The sequence below is a fragment of the Tursiops truncatus genome, chromosome 2 (genome assembly GCF_011762595.2).
Source record: "Tursiops truncatus isolate mTurTru1 chromosome 2, mTurTru1.mat.Y, whole genome shotgun sequence".
Taxonomy (NCBI): Eukaryota; Metazoa; Chordata; class Mammalia; order Artiodactyla; family Delphinidae; genus Tursiops; species Tursiops truncatus.
In genome coordinates, this window is record NC_047035.1 from 139,652,492 (window position 1) to 139,678,848 (window position 26,357).

Genomic DNA, 26,357 nt, shown 5'->3' on the forward strand with positions numbered 1-26,357 from the left:
CTGAATTAGATGGATTAATTTCAACAAACCCAGCAACTATACAAAACCCAGCAAGTATACAAAACAAAACCCTAATTTATATAACAACTTACTTCCTTGCATCACAAATGAGCGAGCGAAGAATCTATCTCCCTCTCTGATTTTAAAATGTGTAAGGTAACTTAAATTATGCTTTGTATGCTCTGATTCTTCCTATTCAGAAGCTAATTATTCAGCTTTGAGAGTATCTGGACCATTCCTACTACTTTGTTTCTCAGGCTCATAGTCCTTAATTAATAGCCTCTCCAGAGGGAGGGGACGGAGTAAGCGAAAAAACGTGGCTACTTGTTTCTACTCTGATAAAAGTTTTATGGGGAAGAGTCAAAAACTGCCAGCTATGCTGAAATCTGAAAGACAAGTGAAAGAGGCAAGAGTCCTGGACATCGGATGGATTTAGTGACATGAAGGTCAATGGTGACTTTGAAGTCAAGCACACAGAATGGTGTCTAGAATCTGGTAAGGGCACAATAAAGATTATAAAATGTTAGGTACTGTTAGAAGGAGTTTGGAATATAGCTTGGAGGAAAGAACAGAACTGGAGAGCTATAGTTTCCTTAGAAATGGTTTTTGAAAAGGATATAAAATTATATTAAAATATTAAAAACACCGATCTGCCCAAATTTACACGATTTGTATTCATTCATTCAATGAATATTTACTGAACAAAAACCATGTGCTAGAAACCATGCAAAGGTGCTGAACAATACATTACCTAGCATTGCTAAAACATGCGCTACCATTAATTTGCAAAGTAGGAAATCACTGACCCTCTCAGCTTCATTTCCTCATCTCTACAATGAAAGAGTTGAAAGAGATGGTATTTCACTTGTGTGTTAGTGCCTGGATGGAAGCAAACCAACCAAAATACTTACGAAGATTTTGGTTTTGAAGGACTTAATTTATTATTAAGTTTTCTGGCTGAATGACGTTCCAGTTGCTCCTGTAGATTATTTTGAGGAACAGCAGCCATGATCCTAAAAAGTGAGAGAAAAAAATATCAGTGGAGTTACGCACTTTGCATTAATCACACTATTTACTGGGGGGTAGAGCACTGTTCCAACTGTGTCCAGAGTAATGACGTTTTTTTTTGTTTTTTTTGGTCAAAAAACTGTTTTGACATTTACAACCGGTAACATTTGAAATATATAATCTTTCACCTTTTTTTTTTTTTTTGCGGTACGCGGGGCCTCTCACTGTTATGGCCTCTCCCGTTGCGGAGCACAGGCTCCGGACACGCAGGCTCAGCGGCCATAGCTCACGGGCCCAGCGGCTCCGTGGCACGTGGGATCTTCCCGAACTGGGGCACGAACCCGTGTCCCCTGCATCGGCAGGCGGACTCTCAACCACTGCGCCACCAGGGAAGCCCTATAATCTTTAACTAACTGAAGTCTCACTTAAATAGCAAATGACCTGGTTTTCCCCCAATGCTAAAATAAGCACAAAAGACATTAGGGAAGGGCTTATTAGGAAAAGGCTTGCAGAAAAACGGGACCTGGCCTAGGCTTGAAGCATAAATGGAAGCCGAATGGGAGTGAGGTGGGAGAAAATGATCAAAGCACACTGAAAACCCAAAGAACAAAGGAATAATTGAATTCTCTTCCTAAGGGGAAAATCGGGAAAAGAAGGAAGAGCACCACCAATGACAGCAATGGTTTACCAGCAAGATACCGTGCTTCATAATTACCTAGTTTCAACCTGAAAGAACACTTTTACCAAGCATATTTACACCTCTTGTGTAACAAATTGTGACACTGCTGAGCTACTGCCTGGGATAATGTGTAGCTTAAGCCACCTTAAAATGACTGGGGCCAAAGGAAGATGGGATAGCAGAATATACGGCTAGTAAACAATGCTCTTTCATTTGAGCTGAGAGTTATAACCCTCTTTCCCATTCTATGTTTACCAGAGATCTCCTTTTATTTTATGCCATATATCTTAGAAGGAAGGATTAACAATACTAAATGATATTCATGGAAATATGAAGTTTTACATATATCATACTCCACTCGCTAATTATTAAAATAAGCTATGTTTAACAACTGCTTTACTTTAGATAACAGTGAAAAAAGAAAAACTTGGTAGAAAGTTCCACTGGGAAATCTCCATGTGTTGAGCTTGATGAAGATGATTATGATATAGATTTTGTTCCACCTTCTCCAGAAGAAGGAATGATTTCTGCCTCTTCTTCCTCTTTAAAATGCTTTAGGTGAAACAGCTAATTAATAAACACTGAATAATTCACACTGATATGTGAATTATATCTTAATAATGTTGTTACCAACCCACCACCCACTTTCAACATTTGTCAACTCATCAACTATTATCAGCTCATCCGATACTGTTTCATCTGTACACACATCCTAAGGTCCTCACTTCACCATTCTAGAAGTCAACCTCCCAAAATAGTGATATTTTAACTCTGTCATTCCTTCTTGATTCATTAGCTGGAATAGTTCTATCAAGAGAAATGTTCTCTGATCTATTATTTTGTTACCCAGTGGTACAGCTGACATAGAAAAGACAGGATAAATGTTGGATTCTTTTCCTTTATTTATTAGTTTTCAAAATAATGAGTTAATTCTCTAGCAGCCTCTAATGGTTGTGAATCTTCTTCTCAGCATCATTATAAACTCATGAATTAACCATTAGGTATGTTTTAATCCAATATAATTATCATCCTTATCGATTCTGAAACTGTTTCACGTTTGCCCAGTGGGAGCCTTTCCAGGTTGACTCTTCAATACTTTTGACATAAACTTAGTAGGTTTTGAGAGCTTCCTTACTAACTGGAATGAAAAGACACCCCAGACTTATCTTGTGCATTTTTTTGTCCCAGACTTAGAATCAGCCATTTCCCCAAGGAGCCCTGATTTTTATTTTTAGTGGTGAATATTTTAAGACCACAGTCCCTGCACATCCAAAGGCACCTCTCCATTTTACATCCAGTTTAAAAGCACTGGCCTTTCACTGAAGTATGCTCTCTCCAAGGTCCTGTCCAATATGGAAGTTTTTCACAGAATAAATGATAAAGAGTGAAGTCACACTACTGCCCTCTCAACATTTCAACCTCAAACGATTAGATGGCTGACACGGAGGCAGAGGCACACAGTCCTTCAGCCTTAACACAAAGCAGGACAAAATGGTCCATGGCATCATTACTTAACCTTTCCCCACATTCCTTCTAAGTTTGTATTGTTCCTGTCTCAACTTTCTACAATTTTTCATACCTTATTTATTTTTATATCAAAACTGGCCATGGTATTCTTTTTTTTTTAGAAAGAGGGTTTATTTATTTATTGGCTGTGCCATGCGGCATGCAGGATCTTGGTTCCCTGACCAGGGATCGAACCCGTGCCCCCCTGAAGTGAAAGCACTGCGTGCTAACCACTGGACCACCAGGGGATTCCCCTAGCCATGGTATTCTAATAGAGTTTTCCAATATTATTCCACAGTACGATTTGATATGCATGTTTAGTCATCTCAATAGTACATGTGTTTGATTCGTAACTGTAGTGACACATTATGGATTCATAGTTGGCAATGTAGTCAACCTTAACCCTGGGGCACCCTTCCCTATTTTCAAGCTACACTGCTCTTTGGTTATTCCCACAGGGTAGCATCCTCTAGTCAGTCATATTCTGAAGCATGGTAGCAAGTACACAATTTTCCTTCTCAACAGCCTTCAGCAGTAATGCTTTTAAGGAGTTAGTGAGTACTGAGAAGCAAAAAATATCAATAAAATTGTTTGACACGCAAAAAAATTGTTCATCAACAGCAAAGATCAGTGATACAAAATTAAAAGAAGAAAATAAATGGAAAATAAATAGAGACTAGTGCAAAGTTTCACAATACTAAAGGGGATGAACAATGAGAGCCCAGAAACGGATAAGGCTTCTGAATTAGACTCACCACAAAAATCACAAGTATAATTTGGAAAATGATTAAAAATTTCTCTCATGTACATGAAGGAAGTTATCATGGCATTGTAAAACAATATAAATAAGTAAAAAGCTGATAGAACAGTGCAAAAAAAATTATTGAATGAAACAAGTAAACTAGAAAACCATATCCATACATAGTAAGAATAAATAAATCAATGAAAAAAAGGTATGAGAGAATGACAACAATCTAGGGCTGGAATATAAAAAATATATCCAGCGAATGAGACTTCTTGAAGTAGTAAAAGAAACCATTCACAAATAATAAATGATTAAAGGAGTCCTATCTCAACAGTATCTTGAACAAATAAAAATAATTCAGGCCAGAAATTGAGAGGACCTTTATTGAACCAGATAAGACTAAGACATAGTCTCCTGAAATTAAACTAAAGGGCAACATTCTTTTTAAAACCCTACAAGTGGCCAAGCAAGAAACATATCACATTTACAGTAACAAACAGAATTACTTCTAACTACTTCTCTGATCTTAAGTATATGTCTCAATATAGTGTTACTTATGTATATAACTGCATGAACAACATTCAAATAGAAATATAGAACATTTTTAGCATATCAGTATGCTTTCTTGTGCCTTTTCCCAGTTAATACACCCCAGATATAACCATTAACTGACTTATTCACCATAGGTTAGTTTTGCCTATTCCTGAACTTATATGGATATACGGAATCACACAGTATGTATTATCAATGCATATTTGAAATGGCACCTGTTAAACTCAAAACATTTCTAACAGATATATTAAAACATAAAATTAGAAGTACTTAAAATCAAGACCCAATACAATATCTTATATTTTACAACAGGGATGAATCCATTAAAAATAGGGGCTAAAATGAGACTGTTCTCTTATTTTCACTCTCATGTTAGACATTCTTACCAATGCAAAGATATTCAAAAAGGGAAATACTAGAAAAGAAGAGATGAGGATATCATACATGTAGACAATTCGATTATATACCAACACAATTCAAAGAAAATCAGTCGTAACAATAGATAATTAAAACTTCAGTAAAGTGGGTAAATAAAAGATAAATATAAACCCACAAAAGTCAAATGCATTCTCATGTAGTAGTAATAACGAGCTAGAAAATATAATTTTTAAAAAGCATTCAATCTGGGCTTCCCTGGTGGCGCAGTGGTTGGGAGTCTGCCTGCTGATGCAGGGGACACGGGTTTGTGCCCCGGTCCGGGAAGATCCCACATGCCGCGGAGCGGCTGGGCCCGTGAGCCACGGCCGCTGGGCCTGCGCGTCTGGAGCCTGTGCTCCTCAACGGGAGAGGCCACAGCAGTGAGAGGCCCGTGTACCGCAAAAAAAAAAAAAAAAAAGCATTCAATCAACAATAGCAACGAAAAACATTAAACTACCAATTAACCTAACAAAAGACATACATCTTCATGATATAAAGAAAATGACCAAATATTACTAGGATAAATAAAGATTTGGATAGAGAAATATTTCATGTTCTTAAATGAAAGGTTTAAGTATCACAAAGGTAACAGTTTTTCATAAATTAATTTGTGAGTTCAACAAAATTCCAATTAAAACACCACAAGAATATTTCACAAAACTCAACAAAAACACTTCTAAAATTCATTTGACAAAAGCATGAAACAAGAATACTAAATAACAATGGGTGGGAACTAGCATTAGAAATATTATAATCATATTAAATGTAACTAATTTAAATGGCATGGTACTCAGCTTTTTTTTTTTTTTAAACATTTATTTATTTATTTGGTTGCACTGGGTCTCAGTTGCAGCAGGCAGGCTCCTTAGTTGTGGCTCACGGGCTCCTTAGTTGCACCATGCAGGTTCCTTAGTTGTGGCATGCAAACTCTTAGTTGCAGCATGCATGTGGGATCTAGTTTCCGGACCAGGGATCAAACCCAGCCCCTTGCTTTGGACACGGGTTCGACCCCTGGTCCAGGAAGATCCCACATGCCGCAGAGCAACTAAGCCCGTGCGCCACAACTACTGAGACTGTGCTCTAAAGCCTGCGAGCCACAACTACTGAGCCTACGTGCCACAACTACTGAAGCCCGTGCAACTAGAGCCCGTGCTCCACAACAAGAGAAGCCACTGCAATGAAAAGCCTGCGCACCGCAATGAAGAGTAGCACCCGCTCGCCGCAACCAGAAAAAGCCCGTGCTCAGCAACGAAGACCCAACGTAGAAAGAGAGAGAGAGAGAGACAGAGACAGAGAAAATCCTAGTCTCCAAAATACAGTGTTTAATGAGAGAAACATAACAAAATAGGGTAATCAATATTTAACAAATGTTATTGGCATAATCAGTATGCAATATATTCTACATCAGGAGTTGGCAAAACTATGATTCACAGGCCTGTTTGTTCACATACTGCCTAAGGCTACTTTAGCACCACAGTTGGGAAGTCACGACAGAGAATGGTCTGCAAAGCCTAAAATATTTACTATCTGATCCTTTACTGAAAAGGCTTATTGACAATTATTCTAGATTATTGCTGGATAAAATAAGAAACTATTAAATACAGGGTGAGGAATAGATTGGGAGTTTGAGCTGTGTACACACAGCTATATTTAAAATAGATAACTAGGGACTTCCCTGGTGGTACAGTGGTTAAGAATCCGCCTGCCAATGCAGGTGACATGGGTTTGATCCCTGGTCTGGGAAGATCCCACATGCCACGGAGCAACTAAGCCCGTGTGCCACAACTACTGAGCCTGCACTCTAGAGCCCACGAGCCACAACTATTGAGCCCACGTGCCACAACTACTGAAGCCCACGCGCCTAGAGCCTGTGCTCCACAACAAGCGAAGCCACCACAATGAGAAGCCCATGCACCGCAACAAAGAGTAGCCCCCGCTCGCCACAACCAGAGAAAGCCCACGTGCAGCAACGAAGATCCAATGCAGTCATAAATAAATAAATAGATAGACAGATAGATAACCAACAAGGGCCTACACTACAGCACAGGGAACTCTGCTCAATACTCTGTAATAACCTAAATGGGAAAAGAATTTGAAAAAGAATAGATACATGTTTATATAGAACTGAATCACTTTGCTGTACACCTGAAACTAACACAACATCGTTAATCTACTATACTCCAATACAAAATAAGAATTAGGGCTTCCCTGGTGGCGCAGTGGTTGAGAGTCCGCCTGCCGATACAGGGGACACGGGTTTGTGCCCCGGTCCGGGAAGATCCCACATGCCGCAGGGCCGCTAGGCCCGTGAGCCATGGGCGCTGAGCCTGTGTGTCCGGAGCCTGTGCTCCACAACGGGAAAGGCCACAACAGTGAGAGGCCCGCGTACCGCAAAACAAACAAACAAACAAACAAATAAAATAAGAATTAAAAATAGAAAACAAAAAAAAAATAAATAAAATAAATTATTAAATACAGTAAATCTCTGACAAGAAGTTAAAATGATCAGGCCAAAAGTGGGAACCCAGAGAGGTAAGGAGAGCATTGACAGTTGTTTTTGTCCTGAGGACAGCTGTCTGATCCTGAGAATCTGAACATCAGTTTTGCTAGCCTTGGAGGAAAAAGATGGACAGAATCAAAGTTAGGGCACAACCATGGTGGGAAATGTTCCCCTATAAAACCAGCACCTCAAAGGGCTATACCACCTGGGCAAAGGTAAACCAAAATTAAACCTCACTTCTATCCCCAGGTATCTATAAGTAAAGTTATCAATTGCTGAGGGACTGAGTGGGAGAGACTCTGAAACCACAAACCTGAGAATCTTCTGAACCCAATTTTTATCACCCACATATTTTTAAAAAAATCCAAGTCATGAATTTAGATTAAAGTGATCCTAACTCCAAGGCGTCTTCCAAATGCAAATGCAAAAATGTCTCTGGAGGACTATGCCTTTATCTTAGGCCTTAAATAGTTCCCACAACAAGACAATACATAGCAAATACAGACAAAAATTGTCAACCACACAAGTAAACAAGGCACCAGGAATGAGAACTAGTTGTAACAGAAATAGTCAAACAGTATCAGACATAGCAGTATAAAGCAATTAAACTTATGTTTACAAAAATAAAAGACAAGCTTAAAAATATCTACAGTAAACAGAAAACTATAAAGTTGACCTTGCCAGAACTTTTAGGAATGAAAGATACAATAACCAAGATTCAGAATTCAACAGATAGATTTACCAGTAGACTACACACAGCTAAAGAGATCATTAGTAAAGTGGGGGGAAAACCAGAAGAAAGTATCCAGGATCTGGCTCCATGGATTTCTCACATTCTTACATGGTCCAAGCCTTCTGAGCAAAGGACATGTGAAGTAGCAGATGGTCTTGGCTGCTGTATTCCTCTGGTGACATTTGGAGTCACACTTCCCCCAGAGACATCTCACAGTAGTAAAGATAAAGCCCTTTCTTTTCTCTCCCTGGAGACATTTCTCTACATTCAAGATAATAATCCTCAAGGCTCCTTCCCCTCTCATCCAGGGGAGATTTGCCTACATTCTAAGGTAAAAAGTGCTCTCTCTGGAAGGGAGTTTGTGCAGATGTGCCGGAAACCCTCGAGTGTTCAGAGTCTCTGAATTTTGGGGTTTCTTTCCTGTGATGCACTCAACTGTATATAAGGTATCATCTAGCCCTTATCACACCACCCTGTGGGAATTAGGGTGTAGGGAATGGATGCAAGGTATTGCTGCAATAAACCATCTGTATCTCTGACCCAGGGGTCTTGTGTCTCGTCAGCACATGTGTAAACATTTATGTGCATGTCTGTGTGTGTGCATGCGCGCATATAAATAACTGTTAGAGGCTGACTTGTTAGCTTAAAAGTAGGGTAAATTTTAAGATTCCCACAGTTTCTGACTTAATAGATGCATACACGGAAAACTAAAGAAAGAGATGGAAAATATGAGAAGTTAAAAGACATGGGAGATAGAGTAAGAAAGTCTAACATAAATCTAGCTAGAAATCTAGTTCCAGAAAAAGAGGAGAAACTGGGGCAGAATATTTTAAAAGATAATAGCTGGGATATTTCCAAAATGAAAGACACAAATCCTCAAATTCAAGAAAGCAAACAGCGATTTCCCTGGTGGTGCAGTGGTTAAGAATCCACCTGCCAATGCAAGGGACATAGGTTTGAGCCCTGGTCCGGGAAGATCCCACATGTCACGGAGCAACCAAGCCCATGCACCACAACTTCACTCGCTGCAACTAGAGAAAGCCCGCACGCAGCAACGAAGACCCAACACAGCCAAAAATAAATAAATTAATTTTTTTAAAAAAAGAAAGAAAGCAAACAAATTCTGAACAGGACAGAGAAAAATAAATCCACACCAAAATACATCATTGTGCAAAATTTGGGGTTCTTTTTGGTTGTAACAAGCAGCTTGTTGGATCTTAGTTCCTCAACCAGAGATTGAACCTGGGCCCTGGCACTGAAAGCACTAAGTCCTGGTGCGTCCCTGGTGGTCCAGTGGTTAAAACTCCATGCTTCCAATGCAGGGGGGTGCGGGTTCTACCCCTGGTTGAAGAACTAAGACTCCACATGCCATGAAGCACAGCCAAAAAAAAAAAAGAAAGTAAACATCGAGTTCTAACCACTGGACTTCCAGGGATTTCCCCTCATTGTGCAATATTTGGACAGATAACTGATTTCTCTTCAGCAAAATTGGAAATCATAAGACAGTGGAATATAACACAACATTGTAAATGACCTATACTTCAATTAAAAAAAAAAAAAGACAACGACGACAGTGGAATATCTTCAGTCTGCTGCGAGTAACCTAGAACTTTTCCCCCAGCAAAAATATCCTTCAACAATTGAGACTGAATTGCATAAGGGTGAATTTTATGGTATATAAATTATATCCCAATAAACCTTTTATTTTTAAAACTGGCTATAATAAAAGCAACAGATAAAGTGTTGGTGAGGATGTGGAGAACTTGGAACCCTTATCCATTGCTGCTGGGAATGTAAAATGGTGCAGCTGCTTTGGAAATCAGTCTGGCAGTTCCTCAAAAAGTTAAACACAGAGTTACCATATGATCCAGCAATTCTACTCCTAGATATATACTCAAAAAAACTGAAAACAGGGCTTCCCTGGTGGCGCAGTGGTTGAGACTCCGCCTGCCGATGCAGAGGACATGGGTTCGTGCCCCGGTCTGGGAAGATCCCACATGCCGCGGAGCGGCTAGGCCCATGAGTCATGGCCGCTGAGCCTGCGCGTCCGCAGCTTATGCTCTGCAATTGGAGAGGCCACAACAGTGAGAGGCCAGCGTACCACAAAAACAAAAAACAAAAAACTGAAAACAGGTATTCCAACAAATACTTGTATCTGAATGTTCACAGAGGCATTATTCATAATAGCCAAAAACTAGAAACAACCCAAAGTCCATCAACTGATGAATGAATGGATAAAGGAAATGTGTATATCCATATGGAATATTATTTGATCAATCAAAGGAATGACCAAAGCATACTGATAAGTGCTACAATAATGATGAACCTTGAAATATTATGGTAAGAGAAAAAAGCCAGGGCTTTCCTGGTGGCGCAGTAGTTGAGAGTCCGCTTGACGATGCAGGGGACATGGGTTCGTGCCCCGGTTTGGGAAGATCCTGCATGCTGTGGAGCGGCTGGGCCCGTGAGCCATGGCCGCTGAGCCTGCGTGTCTGGAGCCTGTGCTCCGCAACGGGAGAGGCCACAGCAGCGAGAGGCCCGCGTATCGCAAAAAAAAAAAAAAAAAAAAAAAAGCCAGTCATAAGGAACCACATATAGTATGATCCCATTTATATGACATGTCCAGAATGAGCAAACCTGTAGAGTAATTAGTGACTGCCGGCCGGCGGTGCGGGGGGCGGGGGTGGTTGCTGGTTAGATTGGGGGTTAATGGCTAGGGGTGTGGGGTTTCTCTTTAGGCTGACAAAGCTGTTCTAAAATTGAGTGTGACAACTGCTGCACAAGCTTATGAATATACTAAAAGCCTCTGAATTATACATCTAAAATGGGTGAATTTTATGGTGTGTGAGTTATATCTCAAAAGAGTTGTTATTAAAAAAAATCAAGGCAAAATAAAGACATTTTCAGATCATCAAAAACCAATAGTTTGTCACCAGCAGACTCTCATTAGATGAAATTCTAAAGGATGTACTTTGAGGTAGTAGAAAAGTGAGCCTGGGTGGAAGTTCTCAGATGATAGCTGGACTGAAGGACAAAGAAAGTGGTAAATATTAGGTTAAATTTATGGAAACCTTGCCTGTGCAAAACAACAACAATGATGTCCTCTGGGGTTAAAAAAAAATAGTTAAAATACCCAACAATAATGACCCATAAGTGAGGAGGGAGGTAAAGAGAGTGAATGTGTTCCAAGGCCTTTGTATTGCCTGGGAGTGTAAGGTGTTGATAAGCTTTAGACTTGGAGAGGATAAATATGCATGTTGTACTTTCTAGAGTAACTACTAAAGAACAAAAACAGAGCATGTAACTTAAAATCTACAAGGGGAAATGATTTTTTTAAAAAACACTTCACCTGTAAGAAAGCTACATAAAAGCGGAAGAAAGGAAAATTATAATACAAAGAAAAAAATAAGGTAGTAGATTTTAATCCAAAAATTTATGAATTATAATAAATGTAAACAGACTAATTGCCTTGATTAAAAGATTACAATCGAATTTTAAAAATGATATCTAACTACTGTATTTGCTGTTTATTAGAGACACATCTAAAACACTAAGTGTATAGCAAGGTTAAAAGAAGATGGAAAAAATATACATGAAGTAAAACTGATAGAATGACAAGAAGAAACAGAAAAAAGATTGTAATTATAGTATAAAATTAGCTCTCTCGGTAATCGATAGAACAAGTAACTAAACAATCAGTAACAACCCAGAGATTTGAATAACACAAATTTGACAACAGCAAAATGTACACATTCTTTTCAAGAACAGACATTTACAAAAGCTGACCATGTACTGGGTCACAAGGCATGTCTCAACAAACTTCAAAGGACTGACATCATAATGGCATGTTTCCAACCAAACGTAAATTAGCTAGAAATCAATAATAAAAAAGTTAACTAGAAAAAAACTGTTTTCATACCCACTGGAGATTCATACCTGAAAAATAATATGATTATATAATGATGGTCTTTCTAACCCCAGTCATTCTTTAGTAGCTGGCATCATCATTTAGTAATTGGCATTCCACTATAAAGAACTTCCCCTTCTTCCCTACTTGTTTTCTATCAGTAAAGATTCTTAATTTATTCAGTGGGTTGTAATCCATACTGTCATTATTTATGCTGATGCTCAAATTGTTTCATATATGGGCAGTGGGAATAGAATTCCTTCAAGCTGGCTCCTTTGTCCTTTTTTATTTTTAATTGTGCTAAAACATACCTAACATTAAAAATTTACCATCTTAATCGTTTTTAAGTGTACAGTTCAGTGATGTAAAGTATATCCACATTGCTGTGCAACCAATCTCCAGAACTTTTCTGCTTTGCACAACTGAAACTGTGTGCCCATTAAACAACAACTTCCCATTTCCCCTTTCCCCCAGCCTCTGACAATCACCATTCTACTTTCTGTTTCTATGAATTTGACTACTTGAGTAGAATCATACAGTATGGTTTCTTTGTGACTGGCTTATTTCACTTAGCATAATGTCTTCAAGGTTTATTCATGTTGAAGCATGTGTCAGAATTTCCTTCCTTAAAGCCTGAATAATATTCAGTTGTATGTACATACCACATTTTGTTTATCCATTCATCTGTCGATGGGCATTTGAGTTGCTCCCACCCTTTGGCTATTGTGAATAATGCTGAAATAAACACAGGTGTACAAACATCTCTTTGAAACCCTGATTTCAATTCTTTTGGGTATGCACCCAGAACTGGAATTCCTGGATCATACAGTAATTCTATTTTTAATTTTTTGAGGAATTGCCATACTATTTTCCACAGCAGCTGCACCATTTTACATTCCCACCAACAGTGTGCACGAGTTCCAATTTCTCCATAATCCTCATTTCTCTACATCCTTACCAACAGTTGTTATTTTCTGGTTTGTTTTTTAAATATATATATATATATATATTTATTTATGGCTGCTTTGGGTCTTTGTTGCTGCGTGTGGGCTTTCTCTAGTTGCGGTGAGTGGGGGCTGCTCTTTGCAGTGGCTTCTCTTGTTGCAGTGCAAGGACTCTAGGCTCGCAGGCTTCAGTAGTTGTGGCTTGCGGGCTCTAGAGCGCAGGCTCAGTAGTTGTGTCGCACGGGCTTAGCTGCTCCGCAGCATGTGGGATCTTCCCAGACCAGGGCTCGAACCCTAGTCCCCTGCATTGCCAGGTGGATTATTAACCACTGCACCACCACAGAAGTCGTTTCTGGGGTTTTTTGATAGTAGCTATCCTGAGTGTGACGCGATATCTCATTGTGTTTTTGATTTGCATTTCTCTGACGATTAGTGATGCTAAGCATCTTTTCAACTGTTTGTTGGTCATTTGTGTATCTTCTTTGGAGAAACGTCTATTCAAATCCTTTGCCTCCTTTTTCATTGGGTTATTTGTTATTTGTTCGTTTTAAAGAACTGTAGGGGCTATTTACAGATTCTGGACTGGGGAAAGGGAGCAAGAGTGAGGCGTTACACAGGGGCATGAAGAAACTTTTGGGAGAGATGAATATTCATTGATCTGATTGTGGTGATGGTATCTCCTATATATCAAAACTGATCAAATCATAACTTAAATATGTGCAGTTTATTGTAGTTCAATAAAGCTGCTTCAGAAAAAGTAAACTCAAAGAGCATCTAGAAGACTGAAAAGTGTTTTGGAAATTTTACTTCCTTTCAGCCCCTTGACAACAACTAGAGATAGATGACTAAATCAGTGACTATAATATGAAGTATCTAATTAAAAAAAAAAGAATTTCAAAGTTTTCCTTCCTTCATCTGAAACAATTTATTAGCATTGTGATTATCTAGACTCTTGAAGTTTGGTAGAATTTCCCTATGAAACCATTTGGACCTAGTGTTTTTTTGTTTTCATTGGGATGGTTCTTTCAAAACTTTGTTTATTCTATGGAAATTGAGGTATTTAACTTGTAATCTTTACAGGGATCCATTTTGTTAAATTGTATTTCCCTAAATAATTATCCATTTCATATAAATATTCAAATATGTTTAGAGGTATGCAAGTTAATCTCATATTTTAAAAAATTTCTTCTATATTAGTGGGTTTTCCCCCACTTGTCATTTGTTATTTTGCATTTGCGATTTCCTCCTATTTTCTTAAGTTAGCTATTAGTTTGCTGGCTTGTTAAATTTTTCAAGATACAAGATTTTGATTAATCACATGTTCTTCCATTCTCTATCTCATTAATTTCTGTTTCTATCTTTATTATTTTTTAGCCTCTTGTGCTTTTGTTTGGTTTACTTTTTGCTCTTTTTCTAACTTTCCAAGTTTGGAATTTAGTTCATTTATTTTCCGTCCTTCATTTATAATGCCTTTAAAGCTATAAATTTCCCCCCTTCACCACTGCTTTATATGTCTTATAAAATCTGATTTGTTGTGTTTTCATTTCGTTAATTTTCAGGAATCCTTTATTTCAGTTTGTATGTCCCTTGTATCCAATAGTTCTTTAATAGAAGATTTTTAATCTTCCAGATGGAAGGGGCTTTTCCTTTTTTTTAAAATTTCATTTTAAATTTCTAGTTTTGTTGTACAATGATAAGGACTGTTCATAATCTTTCTACTTTTGGAAAATACTAATGTTTTCTTTCTGACCTAACATATTGTAAAAATTAATAAAGGGAAACCTCATTTAAAATGGAGTTGTGAAGTCTTAAAGGGGGAGCTCTCCACACATGTACCTTCCTTCACAACTTACTTCACGTTCCTGGGCGGGAAGCTTACTTTATTACCCAATTCTCTCCTTGTTGAGCAACAGTCCAGTCAGTGAGAACTCCAACAACTCAGACACTCTGAACGTTCACATTCCTCCAACGGACTGTGGTTTGGAGCAGCCCTTCGCAACTTCTCCTTTTTCTATATAAAGTAAGGTTGCTCTCCTTTGTTCTCCAGACCTACCCGTGGTTTGCTATAGTTTTCATGTCCTAAATAGCAATTCCTCTGCCATTACTGAATAAGCTCATTTTGCTAGTAAAATAACTGGCTATTTTATTTTTAAGGTTGATAATGTGAACTATTTTTAGAATGCAAAATGCACATTTGAGAAGACATATTATTACTGGACTAACCCTGCTACTTTTCCACAGGGTTTTAATTTTTCAAAGAAAAAAAAAAAGAGAGAGAGAGAAAGAAGGAGAGAGGTGGATCCAGAAAATCCTCATGTTTGGAAATAAAGAAATATACTTACTAAAAAAAACCATGGATCAAATAAGATAACAGAGTGGGCATTAGAATGTATTTTTGAACTGGATAATAATGAAAGTCTACATATAAAAAAACTTGTGATACGCAACTAAAGAAGTAATTACAGGGAAACGTACAGCCTTAATTGTTAGAAAGGACAAATGAAAATTAATGAGCAGTAGGCATCTATCTTGTATCTCTTTCATTTGTGAAAATGAAAAAACAAAATAAGCCCAATGAGAATACAAAGAAGAAAATTATAAAGATAAGAACTAAAATAATAAACATAAAATAGAGAGAACCACTAAACCAAGTTTGTTCTATGAAAAGACTTATCGAAGGGGCTTCCCTGGTGGCGCAGTGGTTAAGAATCTGCCTGCCGAAGGGGACATAGGTTCGATCCCTGGTCTGGGTAGATCCCACATGCCGCAGAGCAACTAAGCTCATGTGCCACAACTACTGAACCTGTGCTCTAGAGCCCGGCGAGCCACAACTACTGAGCCCATATGCCACAACTACTGAAGCCCGCATGCCTAGAGCCCGTGCTCCGCAACAAGAGAAGCCACCACAATGAGAAGCCCACACACTGCAAAGAAGAGTAGGCCCCACTTGCCACAACTAGAGAAAGCCCACACGGAGCAATGAAGACCCAACGCAGCCAAAAATTAATTAATTCATTAATTTAAAAGACATCAAAAAGAAGAGAAAAGGCATAAATAAACCAATATCGGGACTAAAAGAAGAAACTCAACCACATATAATATAGATATTAAAATATAGTAATAGGTTGTTATGAACAACTTTGGGCCAATAAAATTTAAAATTTAGATGAAAGGGACAAATTTCTTCACAAACTTACTTATCAAAACTCACTCAAAAAGAAACAGAAAGCCTAATAGCCTATAGCCATTTTAAAGAAATATCTGTGGCTAAAAATCTACCCTTAAAGACAGCATCAACACCTGAGAGCTGGTGAATTCTTCTGAGCATTTATGGCAATATTCCAATTTTTAAATGAAAAATTTATTTAAAATTCCAGTTTTATGAACGATTCCAAAGTACAGAAAGACTGAACCTCGCAACTCACTCTATGAGGCTATCATAATTTTGGTACAGAATTCTGCAAGGGCAGTTCAACGTGAAAAATTACGGGCTAATTCTTATGCATAAATGTAGCTGCAAAAAATCCCAAACAATATGTTAGCAAACCAAATCTAGTCATGTATAAAATATACTATGACCAAGTTGTATTGTCTCAGGAATGTATGATTGGCAACATTAAAAAAATCAATTAATATAGTTTACCAAACTATTAAAGAAGAAAAATCGTATGACTTTTCCCAAGAGCTGCAGAATAAGCATACAATAAAATCAAATATCCATTCACAATGAAATCCATTCATTATGAAAACTCTTATCAAGCAAGGAGTAAAAGGGAACTTCCTTAACCCTACAGAGGGGATATATAATTTAAAAATAAACAAACCTCCAAAAAGGTGATATTTAGAAAGCTTTTCCTTTTAGATCAGGAACAGTACAAGGATGCCCACTCTCACCATTTCCATATGATGTGCACTGGAAATTTAAGCCAGAGCAATAAAGCAAGAACAGTAAATAAACTGGAAAGAAGCAAGAACCTTAACGTTCACAAATGATACAACCGTGTATATAGAACAACTAAAAGAATCTTCAGATTAATGGAGGAGGAAAGCCTCAAGAAGCTGTAAAGGGCAAGGAAGCAGATTCTTCCCTAGAGCTTCCAGAAAGGAACACAGCCTTGCCAACACCTTGATTTTTAGCCCAATGAGACTCATTCAACTTCAGAACTACAGCACCGTAAGATAATAAATCTGTGTTGATTTAAGCCACTGAATTTGTAGTAATCTGTTACAGCAGAAAACTAATGCAGTGAGTTTAGGTAGACTGCTGATATGAGGTCAATATACAAAAGTTAATTCTATTTTTATGTACCACCAATAAACCATTAGACAATGAAATTTCAGAAAACTTACCATTCACAATGGCATAAAAATTTAAATATCAAAAAAACAAATCTACCAAACTATGTCTATGATTCTATTCAGAAAATTATAAATAATTATTAAGAGAAATTAAGGAGTAATCAAACAAATATTTGTACCATAATCATGACTGGAAGACAACAATACTGTCAAGATGCCAATTCTCTCCAAATTCATCTATAACTTCATGCAATTCTAATCAAAATTCTATTTTTTCCCCCGGAGGAACTTAATAGCTGAGTGTAAAATTTATATGGAGATGCAAAATTCCAAAAATAGCCAAGATACTCTTGAATACCTATAGGATGAGAAGACTTCCTCTGGCAGACATATAAAGACTTATTAAAAAACTACTTTAAAAACAGTGAGATATTGATGCTAGGATAGGCAAACACCAGTGGAAGAGAATAAAGAACCCACAAGCAAGGCAATATAAAGACACTTAATTTATGACAAAAGTAGCATAGCAGAACACTATGGAAGGAGTCTTTTCAGTAAATCATGCTAGAACATCGGATATCTACGTGGGAAGAAATGAAATTTAAATCCTACTTCACTCCATACACATCAATCATTTTCAAGTGAACTGCAGATCTAAATGTAAAGGGCAAAACAATAAAGTTTCTGGAAAATAATACAGAAGAATAATTTTATAACCTCCAAGAGATTTCTCAAACAAGATACAAACAGCACTAACAAAAAAGAAAAAGATTAGAAAAACTGAATTGCATTTTAATTGAGAATCTTTCATGTGCCAACTAGCTAAAACAGCACTAAGACTTGAGACACCTGAATATAAAGAAAAGCAATGTATTGATTAGCACAAAAGTCAGGATAATAGTTATCTTTGGGGTAGAGGATAAGACAGGGGCAGACAGGAGGCTTCCTGTTTTTTTTTTTTAGTTTTATTGAAGTATAGTTGCTTTACAATGTTGTATTAGTTTCTACTGTACAGCAAAGTGAATCAGCTATACATATACATTTATCCCCTCTTTTTTGGATTTCCTTCCCATTTAGGTCACCACAGAGCACTGAGTAGAGTTCCCTGTGCTATACAGTAGGTTCTCATTAGTTATCTATTTTATACATAGTATCAATAGTGTATATATGTCAATCCCAATCTCCCAATTCATTCCACCCCCCCTTTCCCCTTGGTATCCATACGTTTGTTTACATCTGTGTCTCTATTTCTACTTTGTAAATAAGATCGTCTATACCAATTTATTCAGATTCCACATATATGTGTTAATAGACAGGAGGCTTCTGAGGGTGTTAGCAATGTTCTATTTCTTACCTGGGACATAGGTACAGAGGTGTTTGCTTTGATACATGTCATTAAACTGCTGTTTCCACGGTCCCCAAAGACCACTCCCTCATGTTCAGTGATGAACGACCGCAGGCATACCGTCCTAACTCACAGCTAAGTTTTATTACCGTAACAGACAGTAAGGACACACCAACAGAGCAACAAGAGGAAAAGACACATCAGTCTGTAGGAATCCATGTGCTGGCTTCTATATGCTCTCTACCTCCCAGAGAGCACATTCTCTCTCAAGAAAACTGCAGCTACACGTGCACAATGTTTTTGCCCTAGGAAACACACCAGAGATGCATTGTCTAGGGTTTTTATCCAGGGCTGGTCACATAGGAACGCTTTAACACCAAAATTTCAGATTCTCAGAATGAAAGCAAGTGTTAGTGCCACAGGTGGGCAAAAGAACCTTATCAGCTTAGGAGAGGTTTCAAAACCCAAGTTCCCAGGCCTACTATGTTAACCCATTCCTGCACAGCTTATATAGATGTTTTCTGCACTTTTCTCTATGAAATATATAATATTTCACAACAGGGTGGGGGGAAGGGATAGCTAGGGAGTTTGGGATTGACATGTACACACTGCTATATTTAAAATGGATAACCAACAAGGACCTAGTGTATAACACAGGTAACTCTGCTCAGTATTATGTAACAACCTAAATGGGAAAAGAATTTGTAAAAGAACAGATACACGTATATGTATAACTGAATCACTTTGGCATACACCTGAAACCATCACGACATTGTTAATCAACTATATTCCAATATAAAATAAAAAGTTAAAAAATATTTTACAATAAAAGTGTTTAAAAATTGTTGACTAAAATTATATTAAATCCACTTTTAAAAGACACAGAGTAGAAGATATTTGCAATATATATAACAAATAAATAACCACTATGTGGAATGAAAAAATAACTCCTACAAAATAAGAAAAAGATAGACAACTCCATGGAAAAGACAGAAAATTTGAAGAGACACTTTTAAAAAGAGGAAACAGTCCATAAATACAAGGTGCTCAACTTCATTAATAATCCAGGGAATTAAAACCATAAGAAAATACATACACCTACCTGATAGACAAAAATTAAATACACAATATCAAATATTAGAAAGGATGTGGAGCAATGGAAAGTCTAATAACACTGGTAAGGGACTTCCGTGGTGGCGCAGTTGTTAAGAATCCACCTGTCAATGCAGGGGACACGGGTTCGATCCCTGATCTGGGAAGATCCCACATGTCGCGGAGCAACTAAGCCCGTGTGCCACAACTACTGAGCCTGCACTCTAGAGCCCACGAGCCGCAATTACTGAGCCCACGTGCCACAACTACTGAAGCCTGTGCACCCTAGAGCCCGTGCGCCACAACTACTGAGCCCACGCGCTGCAACTACTGAAGCCTGCGTGTTCTAGGTCCCACATGCCGCAAATACTGAGCCCGTGTGCCTAGAGCCCGTGCTCCGCAACAAGAGAAGCCACCGCAATGAGAAGCCCGTGCACCTCAATGAAGAGGAGCCGCTGCTCACTTCAACTAGAAAGCCCATGCAGCAATGAAGACCCAACGCAGCCAAAAAATAAAAATTAAATAAAATAAATAAACAAACAAACACTGGTAGGAGTGCAACCACTTTTGAAGACAATTTGGCATTAGATCGAAAAGTAAAACCTATACATATCCTTAGACCCAATAGTTCTACTCTTAGTTATATACAAACTTACGAACATGTGCAGCAGGGAATATGAACAAGAACATTCACAGCAACATTAATAGCTCAAAACTGAAACCAACCTAAATGTCATCAAAAGCAGGATGGATAAACTGTGGCACAATCATACAATGGAATATTCTATGGCAACAAAATAAATTTTTATTAACAATTATAAAATTATTTAAAAATTTTAAAAACCTGTATTTACAATATGGAAGAATCTCACAAACGTAATGTTGAACTAAATGAGAAAGACAAAGTAGAATACACAAACTACCATCCCGTTTATAGAGTTCAAACCGAGCAAAACTGCACTACATTACTTACAGGTTGCATATATGGGTAAATTAGGAAGACAAGAGAATTATTATTACACAAAACAGGAAAACAGTTACCTCTAGTGTAGGGAGGAGGTTATGATGAGGGAAGCATACTTCTGGGGTACTAGTAAGTACCCCATATTTCTTGATTTGGATGACAGTTACATGTAATTATAATTTTATAATTATTCTTTACATTTATATAATTTTAATGTAAAATTAAACTTTATAAGTTTTCTTTATATTTATATATATATATACACACACACTATGTAGTTTGAAAAATGTATCTACTTTCACATATGAAATTTTTTTAAAAGAAAATTAGCAACAAATAACAAATAAAGGATTAATATTAAAAACACATAAAGTTCCTGTGAACAAATGATCAGGGAATATAAACACATAGTTCACCAGAATATACAAAGACAAAATAATCTCATGGAAAAATGTTCAATTCTTCTAATAATTAATAGCATGAAGCAACATTTCACACCTATTAAACCACGAAGGAGGGTGGGATAATGTGATAATTTACAAGATAAATGACTACCATGGAGACTGAGAAGCTACATGGAATAATTTAAAACTGAAAAAAACTCAGTAAATTATGAGTATATTAGGCTTACAGTAATAAATTTGCATAGTTAAAATTTAGAAAATTTAAATTTTATGAAAAAATAAAAATAGCTGAAGTGTTTGGAAGACAGGATTATGACTGCAATATTTTTCTTGACATTGAGAATATGGTTCATTAAGATATAGGACTTGGGCTTCCCTGGTGGCGCAGTGGTTGAGAGTCCACCTGCCGATGCAGGGGACACGGGTTCGCGCCTCAGTCTGGGAAGATCCCACATGCCACGGAGCGGCTGGGCCCGTGAACCATGGCCGCTGGGCCTGTGCGTCCGGAGCCTGTGCTCCGCAACGGGAGAGGCCACAACGGTGAGAGGCCCGCATACCGCAAAAAAAAAAAAAAAAAAAAAAAAAAAAAGATATAGGACTTTTTAGACAAAGTAAACTCAATAGTTCCCTGCCATTCTAGAGAACAAAGTCTATATGTCATAACACCAAGAACTTCCATTAGTTGATTATGACTTGTATTTTCACTCTGTGCCAGGGATTGTAGGAGGCACTAGAGGACACAGAAAAGAAATAATTACTTCCTTCAATGAGCTTCTAGACTAGCAGGAAACAGACATGTCAATAAAAAATTACAATGAAATGGGTAAGTCCTATAATAAAGTCTTTTCTTAAAAGTCTTATGGCTTCCCAGATGAAGGTAAAACTCAGGAAAATCATAGAGCAGTTTTCCAAAGAACACTGAATTGGATCTTGAAGGACAATTGGAACCTTCCAAACAGGGTGGAGGTTGTGAAGGGTAGTCTATACACTATTCATGCAAAGACTGAGGCAGACTAGCAGGTGGTTAGAGGAGACTGCTCAAAGGCCTCATGTATCATGCTACAGGCAATGGAGACCCACAGGGTCTTGTGGCATTTAGCTCCCTCAAATATTCTACAATTACACTGGACCTCTTTTTCTACCCTTCCTTCCCTTAAAAGGAATATATACAGAATATAACCCAAAGCAATATACAGATGTAATGCAATCCCACAACATTTTTCACAGAATTGAAACAAATACTCCTGAAATGCACATGGACTCATGAAAGACCCCAAAGTGCCAAAGCAATCTTGAGAAAAAAGAACAAAACTGGAGGTACTGCCCTCCCAGGCGTCACACTATACTACAAAGCTACAGTAATCAAAACAGCATGGTACTGGCACAAGAACAGACACATAGATCAATGCAACAGAACAGTGAGCCCAGAAATAAAACCCACACACCTATGGTCAATTAATCTACAATAAAGAAGGCAAGAATATACAATGGAGAAAGGACAGTCTCTTCGACAAGTGGTGCTGGTAAACAAAAAACCCAATCAAAAAATGCGCAGAAGATCTAAATAGACATTTTTCCAAAGAAGACATACAGATGGCTAACAGGTACATGAGAAGATGCTTAACACTGCTAATTATTAGAGAAATGCAAATCAAAACAAGAATGAGATATCACCTCACATCTGTCAGAATGGCTGTCATCAAAAAGCCTACAAATAACAAATGCTGGGGAATTCCCTGGGGGGCGGGGTCCAGTGGTTAGGACTCCACGCTTCCATTGCAGGGGGCACAGGTTTGATCCCTGGTCGGGGAACTAAGATCCCACAAGCTGTGGGGTGCAGCCAAAAAAAAAAAAACCCCAAAAACAAATAACAAATGTTGGAGAGGAAGTGGAAAAAAGGGAACCCTTGTACACTCTTAATGGGAATGGTGCAGCCACTATGGAAAACAATATGGAAGTTCCTCAAAAATTGACAATTTAATTACCATTTGATCCAGAAATTGCACTTCTGGGTATATAACCAGAAAAAATGAAAACACGAATTCAAAAAGATACATGCACCGTATTTCTCCTACTAGACTACAAGCTACTTTCTGACAGCAGCCTGGCTAACTAAACGTTGGCTCAATTTAATACTATTTACTATTCCTCACACAGAATACTCTATCTCCCGCCTTCTCCAATTTCTGGTCGCTCACACAGTCTCTCTCATTACTGCCCGTTCATCTTGACAGGGGCACAGGAGTGCTATTTATCCACGCTGGTGGCACCAGGAGCTGTCAGGTACCTGCTCCATCTCAGGCCACTAGGTGTCCAAAGTGCCAAGTAACCTAAGGGCAGGTGAGGGGTAAGGGTGAAATCCCCATGTTGTGCAAGATGTTTTGGAGTCAGGCAGTTCTTGGTTCAAATCCTATTTCTAGCATTTAATCACCAAATGCCCTTTCATCACAGAGACAATTGTTTGTGCTTCAGAGTCTCCATGTATAAAATGAGGACAATCTTATCCAGTTCTCTGGGTGGTTATAATAGAACCCTTACTATGTTGTCAAGTACTCTTTGAAGCACTTATTGCATATATTAAGTCGTTCAATAATAACAAAATCTCCAGGAGGTAGAGTAGGTCATTTCCCTCATATGACAAAAGGAAACTGAGGCACTTTAAGTAACAGTTGGATAGTCACATAGCTAGTACATGCAGGAGCCGGCTTCCGAACTCAGGCAATCTGATACAGTCTGTGTCCTTAACCATTTCCCTTTGCTGGGGTATTGCGAAGCTACAACTATAAGGTAAAGGGGTGCCGGGCACGTGGCACACAGTAGATACTAAGAATACATGCAGCCTGGCTCATGATTGTAGAAAGCCACAGACAAAGTACAGAGTTTTGGTTATCCCTCGGGAGGGAAATGGGGGTAGTGCCAGAAATCTGGTAAGTGACTGTTCTGTGCCAGGCATCTTAGTAGGCACTGGAGTACACGAACAAGAACATACTGGGTGCTAGGCCGGTTCTGCCACCAAGGTCCTGGGACAGCCTGGCAAAGCTCGCCCCCGCCCCCAGGCTTCTGTTTCCCCATCTGAGGATCTATGTGCGTCTGCGCTCTCCTTGCATGCTGTTCGCCCGACGAGAGGACTCAGCGGGCCTAGCCGAACGGGGGAGGGAAACGGGAGGAACCGGAGAGGCCTTCCTCTCCGGCCCCGGGCCGCATAGCCAGTAGTGGGGCTGGGACAGGCGGACGGGCCCATAAGTCAGCGCGCGCCGGTACTCACCTCTCCCAGTCTCGAAGCGGGCGGAACCACGATCCAAACTGCCCGCGCCGCAGCCGCGCCCTGACGCCGCGCGCCGGCTCACTTCACACCGGAAGTAGGCGAATTCCGATTGGCTGCGTCCTGAAGAAGCCGACCAATACCGTCGCCCCGTGGCACCTTTCCCCGCCCCCGTGGGCTGCTGGGGCGGGGTCCCCGTAAGGGTCTGAGAAGGAAGAGCACGTATTCCCAAAGCCCAATCAGAGCCCGGAATGCAAGGTCAGATGACTACGGTTGAACCCAGGGCTTCCGGGGCTGGTGGGGTTCTTTGATTTAAGTATGTTACGTGGCGTCGATAAAGACTTAAGTGAAGCACGCACTTGGAATTGGACCGTGGCGGTCTTGAAAACCCCGGAGTTTAAGCGAGCCTGAGATTTACTAGTTCCCACAGACCAGGCCAAGGCTCTACACCCCGATCTCTTTGGTTCTGACCGTCTGTCTCTGAGGCTTTGGCTGTCCTCTCCACCCTCCTGGTAACGCTGGCCTCTGCCCCACCCGTTCTCTTCTAAATGAGCAACTGGAAATTGTCATTGACGGAGAAAGGGGTATCAAACTCAGATGCCTCTAGGGACGTGTGCAGTACCTGAGGTTCCAGCTGATTGTTTCCACGAGGGACTGTGGGCTCTGTGATGCCAGATCTTTCTTTTCTTCCTTCATTTATTTCTCTTTTAAGAAAAACTTAAAATCTGTTTCTGCCCTGTTTTGTGTGTGATATCTGCCTTTTTAAAAAATGTTACAAAAACAAAACCGAACGGTGCAGCCAATCAAAACGCATCGCTGTTAAATTACTCTGTAGGAAAAAGCAAAAGCAGAGTAAGTTAAGCAGACTTTTAATAGCAAAAAAGGCCACATAGGAAGCAGGATAGGGACAAAGCCCAGGTGTGAATAATTTACCAAAAGAATAAAGCCTCTAACATTTAGACTCAAAGGGTACACAAGCTATAAGAATGCTGACCCATGTTATGGAGGCACCTAGGATGGCAGATTTGCACACACACAATGAAAGGTATGGAGCCCAAAAGAATCAGATATTCCAGAAGGGTGTGCTAGACAGCACCTTGTTTTTCACTGGATACTCGGTAATGTTTTTTAGACCATTTCAAAGTTTTTCACAGTTTTCCTCTACATTACACAGTAATAAAAGAGAAAACTACTGGTACACAAACAGATGAAGCTCACAGATACTATGTTCAGGGTAAAAAAAGGCAGACAAAAAAGAGTATATACTGTATGATACCAGCTTACTCTGGGGGTAGAGGTAGACTAGATAGACTTAGTAAGGTAAGGCTTTCAGAAGGTGTCCTGATACCTGCGAGATAAATAACAGGTATGATTTGAAGGCAAAGGCCATGAAACTGGAAAGACTAACTGTCAGGAAAAGGGGAAATAGAGAGAAATGGTACACAAGAGGAAACAGACAACAGACCTCAAGTTTGGACTTCACTATGAAGGTACATGGCAATTGTTGGATTTGGGGGCAAGTGGGATAGGGAGAGTCTTATGTACTAATCTTAAGTAAAATCAATGATTTTACATGTATTATATATATATATATATGCCATATATATATCTCCACCACCCAAATCAAGTTATATACCATTTCCAGCACCCCATAAGATTCTCTTGTGGAGCTTCCTTTGTGGAGTCTACCTCTGCCCCCAGCATAAGCTGGTATCATACAGTATATACTCTTTTCTGTCTGCCTTTTTTTTACCCTGAACATAGTATCTGTGTGCTTCATCTGTTTGTGTACCAGTAGTTCATTCTCTTTTATTACTGTGTAATGTAGAGGAAAACTGTGAAAAACTTTGAAATGGTCTAAAAAACATTACCGAGTATCCAGTGAAAAACAAGGTGCTGTCTAGCACACCCTTCTGGGATATCTGATTCTATGAGGGCTCCATACCTTTCATTGTCTTTGAGGTAAAGAATAACTCTGTTAGTTTTTTAAAAGACCTATT

General features: G+C 38.9%; 1 protein-coding gene across 31 annotated transcripts in view; it reads right to left on the minus strand.

Moving 5' to 3' along the window:
• Positions 1-24,438, minus strand: part of BLM (BLM RecQ like helicase) — a 113,858-nt gene extending 89,420 nt beyond the window's left edge. For all 31 annotated transcript variants that reach the window (XR_004525299.2, XR_012329609.1, XR_012329599.1 and 28 more), the window contains exons 1-2: positions 24,361-24,438; positions 912-1,013 (exon numbers count right to left, since the gene is read on the minus strand). Coding sequence is in view for 3 of the 31 variants with exons in the window: in XM_073799835.1 (XP_073655936.1) it covers positions 912-1,009 (98 nt within the window). In the remaining 28 variants the exon portion in view is untranslated. The remainder of the gene's footprint in view (positions 1-911; positions 1,014-24,360) is intronic.
• Between the last annotated feature and the right edge of the window lie 1,919 nt (positions 24,439-26,357).